We start from the raw sequence: 13,644 nt of genomic DNA on the forward strand, positions 1-13,644 counted from the left end.
CGCCTCCATGAGGCATACAAACTTTACTATGAGAAAAAAAAAATATTACAAGAGGAGATCTCACCTTCAATCCTCGTACATCCAATCTCTCTCTCATAGAGAATTCTCTCTCACAAAAGCTTTCTCTCTAGGAAGACCCTCCTGAACCCTTGAAACGGTCGCTGTCCACTGTTCAGGAGCTTTCTTGGAGCCTCTGCTCCTGCTCCTCTCAGCATCGCCTCTGTTCTTGGGCGCTCTGTTAAATGAAAACCACCACACAACCCTTCTGTTGCGGATCAGAGCCTTTTAAAATGCTTAAAACCGAGTTAGATTAGGATTAGGGACTTAAAAACTAAGTTAGAATAGGATTACAGCACCCAAAAAACCCTCTGGACCGTTGGATCATGATCGAAAGCGACCCAGACCGTACAATCGTGCACCGGTCTATGGAATAAGCCGTGGACCGTAAGAAACGGATATGAAACGCCATTCGGCCCACGGTGGACTGCGAGAAATCGAAGGGAAATACCCCCTCGGTCCACGGGCCCTGCTATGCACCACCAAGTCCACGGTGGACCGGGCTATCCGGGCTCGCGCGGGCCTAGGCCGCGTATTGCCGCACCTAGGCCATGTATCACCGCATGCGGCCGCACCACCGCCGCTCCACCAGCCCACCACCGGCAATCCTCCACCACTCCAGACTGCGTGCCAAATTCAATCGGACGTATCTTCTTCATCTGGACTCTATTTGGGGTGATCTTGGGCTCGTTGGATTTCATTTTTCACTACGGACCTCGCTGTAGGCTCAATGTAGATTGAATCTCGAGGCATCAAATCCTAACATCTCCTTTTGTATTAGTATATTACCCGCAATGGTTCTATTCTAGTGTTTGAGGTGAAATCTGAGAAACCTCAGTATTCCAACCAGGTTGCCAGTTGCTTCATCAGATTGTGGTGCTAATGCCCATCAAGATTGAATCCGTTCTTCAAATCCTGGGTAATGAAACCAAAGGTTTTCAAAATAAAAAGGTTTGCTGGAGGGGGACGTACCTGATAATTTTGAGGTCAGGTGCAAGATAAGAGGGGTGTGGTCAGATGTTGCTCAAGTAACAGTAGTAAGGAAAGCCAGGGGATATTGCGGATGCCAATCTAAAGAAACTAAACATCTGTCAAGTGTGGCAAGCGCTGCTTCTTCTCTAAAGTTAGACTACATGAACTGTCTGTTTTACTGAGGCTAATTTCCAGAAAAGGGTGTTGATTTACAAAGAAGTTGAACAAGTTTGAGGCTGAGATAGTGTTCCCTTTTCCTTTTTGATCATCAAAAAAGCGAACAGCATTGAAATCACCCATGATAATCTAGGGTTTCTGATATTTTTGCCTTAGCTAAGAGAGTTCTGAAAGAAAACCCTTCGATCCAGCTACTCATGAGGACCATATACATTGATTAACAACCAAACGACCCAGATGTTTTACAAGTGAATCTAGTAGTAATGGAGTGGCAACTTCTAACTAAGAGAATCCGATCAACAACATTGGGGTCCTAACATGTTAACAGACCTCCAGCTGATCCATAGGCATCCTTTGCAACCCGTTCGGATAACTGCATACCACAAACATTTCTTTGTAACTACCGATTCATCTTTTCTTATTTTGTTTCTTGAAGCCATGCTATCGAACATTTTGAAAGTCTGAGGACCTCCTTGATAGCACGTCTCTTATGTGGTTTGACCGACCCTCTAGTCTTCCAGTTCAGATTAGACATAAATCATTATCAAAATGGTTGAAGGAGAGTTTGTTACAAAAAAAATCTTACTAATAGAAGGAAAACGTACCATCAGGCCACGGCCAAAGTAGCTTAGAGAACCCAACAACCAATGCATTCCAAAAAAAAGTCTTGTCTGATTACTAAGTAGATTAGAAGAAGGTACTAAACAAGGGTAGAAGGGAATAGAGAGACCAAAAGTCTGTGTGTACAAGTTTCCACAGTTGTTACAAGAGACACACAGACAACGTTTGAGGATCTGTCGTAGTTCCATTAATTGTGCATGGATGATACAGACGTTTGGTAGCAGAGGAGCTCCATCTCACACAGCTTCTGAGTAATTGTGAGCCGGCCCGATTGATTAAGGACTAATCCACACTAGCTACTGAGTCTAATAAATTCTGCATTGGTCAAGGAATTGATGAAGAAGATATCAGATTCATTGAGGCACTCCTCAATCAGCCCCAGCGCTTTAATCTTGTTAGCATGCAGCTTTGCACTACATTTTGAAGTACAGCAGGCCGTTACCTGCTGTGATTCAAAATTCAAAATTCAAAATGTGAGACTTGCTAGATAGGCAGCTATGAGAATGAGAGGGAGAAGAAAATGAATTAGCTCCACATGAGTCTTTAATGCCGTTACAAATCCTGACAAAGACAGTAGAAACAGGCACTAACGATTGGCTGTCTACTTAGTCTCGGTTTAAATTTGAATTAGGGGGAAGATAGGTAATAGATCCCCTACAAGTAGAGAAAACCAATCTGACAGTTCTAGAAAGTGGGTAAGCTGCTGACGTGACCGTTAGGGTGAAGCTGACTTCAGAAGGATTTACTATCAGATGAAAGGGTGCAGGTAAAGTTGTAGAGATAATTGCAGCAGTTGAATTAAAGACTAAATTCTAGATGTATGGCTATAGAAATTGTTGCAGCTTGTCAACAGGCTGAATCCATTTCCCTCCCATTTGCGTTTGAAGACCTCGACAGCGTGTAAGTCGACCTTGGGTCTGTCGCCAGTTTGGAGAGGGAGGATCTCGCGAACTTGTTTGTTGCTTGGCATTCTCACCATGCCAAAACTGAGCATCGTCATCTCTATTGCTGTCACCATGCCAAAACTCAGCATCGTCGTCGTCCTCATTTCTAGAATCACTAGAATCGGATGAGGCCCTAAATGGAATATACTTTGAGACAAAGTTTAGTTTAACCTTCACGCGTTATAAGTAAATGGACCTACAGATACATCAATTGATTCAGGAACATCCTCAATGCTCTCACAGAAGAACTGGAGGTCGAAACTAGAAAGGTCCTCCCATCGTAGATATTTTCTACTGACTCGATGTGGAACGCCAAAGCTAGAGATAATTGCAGCCACTACTTTAGAGTTCCAACTATTGGTGGATGTCTAGCTAGGACACCACCTCCCAAGATCTTTTCGATACCACGCGATACAGCAGGAAGAAAAAAAAAAAAATAAAAAATAATCAAATACGTGGATTAGTCAAAAACGGGCTCGCCTCCATGGGGCATGCAAACTTTATTATGAGAAAAATAAATATTATAAGAGAAGATCTCATTCTCAACCCTCGTCACCCAATCTCTCTCTCACAGGAAGTTCTCCCTACAAAAACTCTCTCTAGAAAGGTCCCCCTGAACCCCTGAAGCAACTGCTGTCTGCTGTCCAAAAGTCCTGCTCTTTCTCCTCTCAGCATCGCGTCACCTCTCTATTCTCTCTCTGGGTTTTCTGCCCGATGAAACCGTGCCCACGCCACCATAACCCATTTCTGTTCTCGCATCAGGCCCTTTTAAAGGGTTAAAAATGAGTTAGATTAGGTTAAGGACTCCTTAGAGCAATCAAATAAAATTTCTGGACCGTTGGATCTCGATCGAAAGCACACAGGACCCTTAGATCGTGACCTGGTCCACGAAATAGCTCGTAGACCATGAGAAATGACCCAGAAATGATGTCCGGTCCATGGTGGACCGCGAGAAATGCTTGGGAAATGCTCTCGCGGTCCATGCGCTCTCCCATGGACTACCCAGCCACCACGGACCAGAATGTAACGGGCTGCCCCCCCATGCACACATGCACCCGAGCTTGGGCTGCGCCCCGCGCCGTGCACCCGGGCCTGGGCTGCGCTTGCACGCTGGGCCACACCCTGTCGTCGGGCCACACGCTATCGAGCCCAGGCAGTGCGCTCCCGCGCTTGGGCCGCGCGCGGCTGCGCTGGCACCGCTCTGCTGGCTTGCCACTGGCCTCTGCCGATCCTCTGTCGCTCCGAGTTTCATGCCAACTTCAATCGAGCATATCTCGACCATCTAGACTACGTTTGAGGTGATCTTGGGCTCGTTGGACTTCATTTTTCATCTCGGACCTCACTGTGGGCTTAATATGGACTAAATCTTGAGACATCAAATCCTAATAATCTTCACCTTGACTCGATATTCAGTCTCCTCCTGTATTCGAGAGCTTCTAGATCTCCTCACCCCTATGTCTTGGGACAATCGTCTACTGATCATGGATGGACAAACATGAGAGTTGAGCCAGGCCGCTCGATCCCATCTCCAACGTACGTTGTGCTCCTCCTGACCTGAGACTTACTCGGGGCATTATCCTATGGCAATAGGAATCTCATCCTGCGACATCACCTTTCATCCTTCCGAGTCTCCTGTCTCGTGCTCGATCCACCACCACCTGGAGCTCCACCTTGTTCTAGACTCCTCCTGACTCCCGAAGCTCCACCTTGCACTGGGCTCCCCATCAGGTAATAATGTCCTCTCCTCTTTTTTTCCTCCAGAATAATCCTATCACCGCGTAGCACCTTCAGGATTCCTCCACCAGCAACCATCCTGTAGCCTCTCGAATCCAATCTGCTCAATGAAATAAGATTCCACCTGAATTTGAATATATATCGGACCTCCCTCAATCTCCTTACTGTACCATCATGTATCTTCCAGCTAACCATCCTGATATCTCTGATCGCATAGTATGATCCATCCGACAGATAAACAATGCCCTCACTGTTCTTCAAGAAGTCAAACTGCTCATCTCTACAACATACATGATAGGTACATGCAAAATCTAAGATCCACTGATGGAAAGAAGTAGATACCTCGTCAGATATCTCCAAGACATCTCTCTCTGAATAGCTACTGATCGTCGCTACAGTAGCCATCATCTGATCCCTGAGTTGAGGGCAGTCTCTGGCTAAATGCCCCAACTCGTCACACTGATAATATCTGATTTTGCTCAAGTCCCTCTTGGACTTGGACCGTCCTCGTCGTGATCTCCTGCTGCTCCGTCTACCGCCTCCTACTCCTTCAAAAACCACCAAAGCTGAGCTACCATCACCTGAGCTCGAAGCTGGATTTTCCCTCCTGAGAATCTCATTTTGGAGAATCATCGTGGTGACATCGTTCATCTTGATGGTGCTCTTTTTTACTAGAATACCAATCACCAAGGACTCATACGAAGGAAGAAGCGACGCTAGCAAAACCAGTGCCCTGGTCTTCTCCTCAATATTCTCACCAATGCTGAGAAGGTCGGTGAGGATCTTCTGAAAGTGATTGAGATGCTCCTGCACACTCTGTCCCTCAGCCATCCGTAGCTTGTAGAACTACTTCCAGAGAAAAAGAGTGTTGGTGAGAGATTTCGCCATATACAACTCTTCGAGCTTCGACCACAGCACCATCCGAGAAGCTCGCTAAGCATATGGATCACTATCTCATCCGCTAGATACATACAGATGGTACTCACCACCTGCATCTGTAGCTATTTTTAATCCTGTACCTCTATGTTGGTTGGCTTCTCCTCGCATAAGAGAGCATCAATCAACCCTTGCTAGATGAGTATGTCCTTCACCCTTGCCTGCTACAAGGAGAAATTATTTTTCCATCAAACTTGTTGATCTCCATCTTAATTGATCATATCTTCTCCATCTTCAATCTTGCTCACCATCGCTGCAATCTGCGTCCTTGTATCACCTCGCTCTGATACCACTTGTTGGTGGATGTCTAACTAAGACACCACCTTCCAGGACCTTTTTGATACTGCACGATGTAGCAGGAAGAAAGAAGAAATAAAATAGAAAACAATCAAATACGTGGATCAGCCAAAAAAAAGCTCACCTCTATGGGGCATGTAAACTTCACTATGAGAAAAAGAAAAATATTATAAGAGAAAATCTCACCCTCAACCCTCGTATACCCAATCTCTCCTTCATAGAAAGTTCTCCCTCACAAAAGCTTTCTCTCTAGAGAGGCCCCTCTAAACCCCTGAAATGACTGCTGTCTGCTGTCCAAGAGTCCTGCTCTTGCTCCTCTCAACATCGCGTCACCTCTCTGTTCCATATCTGAGTTTTCTGCCTGATGAAACCGCGCCCACGCCACCATAATCCATTTTTGTTCTTGCATCAGGCCTTTTTAAAGGGTTAAAAACGAGTTAGATCAGGTTAAGGACTCCTTAGAGCAACCAAATAAAATCCTTGGATCGTTGGATCTCGATTGGAAGCACCCAGGATCTTTAGATCATGACCCTATCTACGAAACAGCCCATAGACTATGAGAAACGACCCAGAAATGATATTCGATCCACGGTAGACCATGAGAAACGCTTGGGAAACGCTCTCGCAGTCCATGCGCTCTCCCATGGACCGTCCAATCCATCGTGGATCGGGATAAAATGGGCTGCCCCCCGTGCGTGCGTGCACGTGGGCCTAGGCCATGCCCAGGTCCGTGCACCTGGTCCTTAGCCGTGCCCCGCGCGTGCGCTCAGGCCTGGGCCGCGCCCTGCCGCCGAGCCGCATGCTGCCGAGCTCAAGCAGCACGCTGCTACGCCTGGGCCGCATGAGGCCGCACTGCCACCGCTCCGCCGGCCCATCATCGGCCGCCGTCGGTCCGCCGCCGGCCGCCGTCGGTCCACCGTTTCGAGTTTTATGCCGACTTCAGTCGAGCATATCTCGGCCATCCAGACTCCGTTTGAGGTGATTTTGGGCACGTTGGACTTCGTTTTTCATCACGGACCTCGTTATTGGCTCAATATAGACCGAAACTCGAGGCATCAAATTCTAACACCCACAAACAAGGGGGAGATCAAGAAGACCGGCACAAACCTTAAATTTAAGCTGGTGAGGAAGCCCTCCATGGGATTGGTCTCAATGGCTTACCTGTAAATGGAAGCCGTCACCTTTGATTCTCCCAGAAGTTATAAGATGGTGTATAATTTCTCCAGAAGGGCAGGAAACAAAAAACTGGTTGTCTTGTGCTAACTTCCTTGTTGTCCAAGAGCTAGGAACGTGAGTTTTATGAGTTAATAAATTTTGAACATCATCTTCCTTCACTGACCTTCCAATGACCTCAACAAAGGCTGCTCGATCTACGTATCGAGCGGTTTCAGCCATATTTTCCGAGATATGAACGAACGCCTTCCTTTTACTTTCCTCCCTAGAGGGTCCGGAGCTCATTCTAACTTCAGGTATGTCTTCAAAGATATGGATCGCGGATCGTGTTTGCCGACAAGTAGTGCGCTGACGCTGCATCTTGGGTACAAAGCTTTGAGGAGACTGGTTGAGAAGTTTACAATGTCGAGAGGTGTGTCCAAAACATTTACACCGGAAGTTCTTTATAGGATTTCGGCAAGAGGACTTGAGGTGATCGCTATCACCACATATGAAGCAAAGGTCTACTCTAAAAGGTTGGGGTCGAAGTAAGGTGCTATTCTATCAGAGTCCCCAGACCCCAACCGCAGAGCACTGCTGTGGCCGGCCATGGATCACAGCATCAGCATAGGTTTTGAATTTTTTAGATCCTGAAATTGAAGATGAGCAGCTGCGACCAGAGTTCTTATGATTCTGGAGGAAGAGGGATTTGGTGGTGCCGATGAGAAATGCTTTGGAAGAGAATGATAGAGGACGCCATTCGGCGCTGAATGGACACCGTTCGGTGTCGTTGGACGTTGGGCCATGTTATGAGCCGGTGGATGAATGATAATTGTCGAGTACTGGTTGTTAACCATGCTCCCGTATCTCGAAAGTCGAAGATTGGATGCTAGAACATGATGGTAGGGTAGTCGCCATCTCATTATCCTCGGGCAGTGTAGGCTAGCAGAAGGAGCAGGCATAAGGAAGTATAGATGCTGCAAGATTGACGGTGGAGGTCCTAGAATACCTGATGAATTATTAAGCGTTGCCTTTGGTTGAGGATGGAGATGTTAGACAAAGAGCCAAGTGGTATGGCGTTTGCTCCAGTAGGAACCGAGTGGCACTGGCGAGGAGGAGGGTGGCTGAAATTTCTCGTTCTAGAAACTTCCAATAGCTTGGGACTGGATGAGCTAATCGTCTGGCATGGCACCTTATTTTCCTTCTGGGTTGCACTCGGTTCCAGTCCCTAGCGTAAAGTGGGAGATCTTTCAGAGAAGGAACAGGATGTGGAGTGGATGAAGTTGTTGATGCTGTGGCGGGATTAGGGTTAGAGCGATGAGGTGGATCTTGGCAGAAGGAGAGGTTTCAAATGGGAGGAGGAGAGGTTTTTGCTCTGGTTTCTCCAGGGCTTCCCAAATGATTCCTACTAATTAAGTGGAGATGATGAATTCTCGTTTGTTTTTTCGCAACTCCTTGTACGAATGAGGATTATAATAAGTCCAACCTGGTATAGATACTGGAATCTCAGGTAATATATGTACGGAATTATGTGTGCATGTGTATATATGTGTGTGTATATAGATATGCACGATCAACCAAGTTATGTGCTTGCCATTTGATTATCTTTTAAATTATAAACCTTGAGGTGTCATATGTTCTACCCCTACTCTTGGGACTTAAGGAGTAACGACTAATGACAGTCCAAGGTTTACTTATTTCAAGAGTCATTTGCCTAATCTTTTCAAAAATCAAGAAGAAGAAAAAGAAATAAATTGAAGAACACGTATGATTAACCCATTTTATGTATTGAAATTGTTTGTCAAATATTTAGAGCCTTTGATAGAAAACAAGATTTATTGCTTTTAAAAAAGAATAAAAATAAAAGCAAGGAATTGTGGAAGTTTTCTGCAAATGCTATCTTCAATATCAACCTCCATGTGGTATTTTACTAATTTGTAGGGACATAAAAGTATAAAAAATGAGGATGCCAAACAGATCCTTAGTTAAACTGGTGCCACTTTTATTGCCTTTGAATTTGACAGTGGAAGGAGTAAAATAAGGAGATCAAGCAGAACAAAAGACCACTATGATACAAAACCAAGGCATTCCTCCTGACTCACCAAATCAGCAAAGATGTCTGGGATACTTCAAATCGTTCTTCAGCATCTTCAGTCAACTTCTAGATGCAGTTGTCTCCCTACTTTATTCCATAAAAGCAGTTGCCTTCCTACTTCTTTCCAAAGGGAAATGTATTTTTATGTCTTATTTAAGATTTGTCACGCCCCAAACCCAACACCTGAGTTGGGCACATGACACGGCCACACAAACCCTAGAGCAGCACCCTAGGATCATATAAGGCCTAAAAATTTAACACTTCAAAATTTTAAATAACCAATTAAATACCAAATCAATCAACCAATGTCACAACTTCAAATCAAATGCAACTTGTTCAATACAATTATTCAAATGTTCTTTGGCATCAGAGAATTTTAAACTAACTAAATTACTAAAGACTTCAGTCCTCATTTGCTCTCGCCCAAACCATCCAATCTAAGTTTCCTGTGAGTCTAAAAAAAAAAATAAGAAGAAAAATATGAGCTTCTCCAGCTCAGTAAGAATCACTGCACATGTACATCAAGCCAGTAAATAGAATTAATATTTCTAAAACCAATGCAATTGAGAAATCTTCTAGGTATACAATAACTAGAATAATGTCACAAATATGCATATGTGTCATCATACATCATCAGGTGGAATCTTCATTCATTGTTGAATTTCATATTAAATATTGTATCTTCTCATATTTTTGATCTGTCAATGTTTCATCCCTTTTTGGCTTTGGACTAACCCAGACCATACCTCAATCTCTTTCCAATCCAATTATTCTTTCATAAAAGCCTTTCAAGGCTGTCCCAGGATGAGCTCCTGGCCGGCTGTCCCACGTACGAAAGCCCATGAGAGGCTGTCCCAGGCATAAGCTCCTGGCGGGCTGTCCCAGGCATGAGCTCCTGGCCGGCTGATTCACATGTCGAGGTTAGTCCAAAACATACCCCTTTTTATTCAATTCTGGATTTATCGAATTATTTCAAATTACAGAATGAATGAGTTGATAAATCATGTCCATAAGATTCATACCATCAATCAAAAAAAATCCTTTCATAATATACTCATATTAAAAAAAATATTCATATAAGCCATATCTCAATGTCTCAAACATAGAAAATTCATCGATTATAATTTCGATATTACAAATTCAACATATAAAACTAACAAATAAATAACATAAATTTAGCGATGATCATGTACAGGATTCTTACCTCGATAATTGAGAATTCAAATTCACAACCTTATAGTCCGAAAATCAAGCCCTACTCGTTGTCTCCCTGATCGTTAGACTGTTCTCCTATCAAACAAAATTAAATTAATTTAACCAAATAAATTTTATATATATATTGAGGTTATCTAACTCATACCCATGTCCCCCCTTTTATATATATATTTATATATTTTTTATTTTTATTCATTATTTTTATTTATTTAATATATGCACATATATATATATATATTATTGTTATTATTTTATTTTATTATTATATATATATATATATTTATTTATTTTTTTTATTTGGAGAAGAGAGAAGAGACTTCTTCTTCTTCTCTTCCCCCTGTTCGAAAGCAAGAACCCGAGCCCCCCAACCGAACTTGTCCCTTCATCCCGACCAAGGGAGCACTTCCGGCCACCTTCCCCAGCAGCGTCTCGATGCCGGCGATGTCACCAGGTCGGCAGCAGTGCCACCCTCGTTGCTGGCAGCAGAGAAGGAAGAAAAGAATCACACGAACAGGGTACCCCTGTTCGAGCCTGAACCAGCACCTCGCCGGTCTTCCGAGCACCCCATGGCCGGAGAGACCTAGACCGAAAGGAAGGAAGAAGGAACATACCTTGTTCCGACGGCCAAAACAGCTCCGGCGACCCCTTTTTCTTCCGATCAACTACCATGGAAATCTTTGAGAAAAATCTCTCAAATCCCTTGATTTACTTCAAAATTTTTGTTGTAAATTCCTAAAGGAAGGTTGGGGGATCTTATAGTGGAAGTTTCCTACCCTAGCCGGACTCTTTGAGTCCGATTTTGCCGGAATCGTGAAGGAAGAAGACTCCGACTAGGAGTCTTCCTCCTTCTCTATTATTTTTTATTTTTTTTTTTTTTTTTGTGTTGTTGGGCCGTCTGGGCTACAGGCCCAGATAACCGGGCTGCTACAAGATTCACATAAAGTTACACTGTATGTTTTTCATTCAAACAACCATAGATCCAAACTCTATAAGGAATCATAGAATTCATGATATTATTTCAGTGATATGTTTAAAAAATACCAAAACATAACACTTTACCCTCCATTGATGAAAAATTGCTAGGTATTAGTTTGTAGCTCATGACTCTACTGTATTATTTTAGTAGTACTCTTTAAGAATACAAAGAAATAACAATTTTCCCTGCATTAACGATAATTTTCTAGATATTAATTTGTAGCTCAACTTTATTTGTACTCCCAACAAATCAAAAATACTCTTTAAAGATGTGGTTAGTTGTCACAAAATAAAAATATTGGCAAGAGTATACATCAATGCCGAATTAATTCCAATCCTAAATAGGCATATGCAAGATCAATTCGGCCAAGAATCTAGACTACTGATCCAACCAGATTTTATACTAAAAATATAATAAAATTATAAATTATTTAAATTAAAATGTATTACAAAAGTTTAAATTTATATATATTAAATTCCACTGTTACACTTCAATTCAAGCATAAATAAAGTTATCTCTATATTTTAAAGAACTTGTAAGAACAAAATTATATAAAAAATATAGAATTATGTTGGAGGAATTGATATTCTTCAATATTTTAAACAAAATGTTTATAAAAACATATAAATAATAATTACCAACTTATTCATTTTTCATTTTTATGAAAGCAAATGATTATTTGAATATATTATAAAAGTTTAAAATTTATATATTAAATACCACTGTTACTCTTTAATCGAAGCATAAATAAAGTTATCTCTATATTTTAAAGAACTTGTAAGGACAAACCATATAAAAAATAGAAACATGTTGAAGTTCTTGATATTTTTATATATTTTAAACAACATGGTTATGAAAATGTCATAAAGAATAATGACAAAGTTATTCATTTTATAATGACAAAGTTATTCATTTTTCTTTTTTATCAAAGCAAATGATTGAATTTTATACCTAAAGAAAATATTTACTAAAATATGAAATATCGTAATATATAAAAGTGGGTTTATTTTATAATATGAATCAGCTTTTAATAAAGGGTAATAAATCTTCATATTAATAAAATAAAATATTGTCATGGTGGCATGATGATAGATTCCTAGCTGCCACGATGTAAAACCATCGAGTATCAGAAGGGGGAACAACTAAGGTACATAGCCACCTTTAACAGGATGGAAAGGAATGCAATCTAAGTGATAATAAACTTAGGGATCAAGAAAAAGAGGTGGGAAACAAGGGATGATCTTCCATGCAGATATCTGTGAACAGTGAGATACCTTTAAAAACTAACCGACTAAGATTATAGCATACAGTATATTCGACAACAACTATACAATATAGGATGATGATGACAAATATGTGGGTTAAATAATTGGATATTAAATACCAATGAGATAGATGGGTTCCAATACACCTTCATCTAAATTTTGGCTGGAATTCAAAGGTTCAACCTACTTTTTGATTAATATAATAACAAGCAAACTATGAGAACCGGTGCCCACGTCAACTATGTAGTGGAAAAATTTTAGATAATACCTTATGACTAGCTTTTTCAGATGAGATCTTATACATTAATTAAATGGTATCAAAGTGGACCTAGCCTATGACGTATGTGGACTAGGAAAACCTATGGCATGGGCATGCGAGCTGATCATGATGCTTGTGATTTCATGTAATTGGATTTGTGGTATTTATCATTATATTTAAATAGATTTTGGCTGTTAGTCTAGTGAGGATGTCAGAACTTATGCGACTTTAGCTATGCATATGGTAGATGTTAGATAACTTATGCAGGGCCAAACGTATCCAGATAACATCTTGGGGGACATCCTCGATTGTTGCACAAACTGACTAAAATATGGATTATGTAAACTAAATAAAACATAGCTTATGTTTGGTCTAGGAATAAGCTAACAAGGAGTAAATAGGTTTTTTCTTTTTTTTTGGGGGGTGGGGGGGAGAGAGAAGGAGGGAGATCTGCTCATGATATATTATTTATATCCAAATTCAGAAATTTACTATTCAAGAATTGAACCTAGAACTTTTGGTTCCAAAGTGAAGGTGTGCCAGACTAGCTTGGAGTAATTAAAGTGATTCACCCCTAACCCATTCTAGTTGGGAATAAATTGTTCCACTCTACATGTAGTATCTTCTAAATTGGATATAAAACTTTCTTTACTAGTGTTTTAAAATACTCTCTATATTTTTAAAAATTTCTTGTTTAAGAGGAAAACGATTGATACCTTTTTCTTGTGTTTGGTATGTTAAAGTGGAACAAGTAATCTTTTTACCTTTTAACTCTCCTCTATTCCACAACAGAATGGAACCAGAAAGTATAACATATAAGATTTGAGGTAGGCTTGATAAAGCATATTCAAACATAACAAATAATCATGTATGTGCCTTCAAGAGGGCAGCTGACTTGTAAGATATGAACATGATGAAAATTGTAATTCCAATATTTGTCATTT

At 41.4% G+C, this 13,644-nt stretch overlaps 1 protein-coding gene across 1 annotated transcript in view; it reads left to right on the forward strand.

The window, feature by feature from the left end:
* The window catches only part of LOC105056711 (uncharacterized), a 30,874-nt gene extending 21,765 nt beyond the window's left edge, over positions 1 to 9,109 (forward strand). Inside the window, exon 4 of the mRNA XM_029260536.2 lies at positions 8,915 to 9,109. Coding sequence (XP_029116369.2) covers positions 8,915 to 8,931 — 17 coding nt within the window. The 3' untranslated portion in view covers positions 8,932 to 9,109. The remainder of the gene's footprint in view (positions 1 to 8,914) is intronic.
* The last annotated feature ends 4,535 nt before the right edge of the window (positions 9,110 to 13,644 follow it).

The sequence above is a fragment of the Elaeis guineensis genome, chromosome 2 (assembly GCF_000442705.2).
Source record: "Elaeis guineensis isolate ETL-2024a chromosome 2, EG11, whole genome shotgun sequence".
Lineage (NCBI taxonomy): Eukaryota > Viridiplantae > Streptophyta > Magnoliopsida > Arecales > Arecaceae > Elaeis > Elaeis guineensis.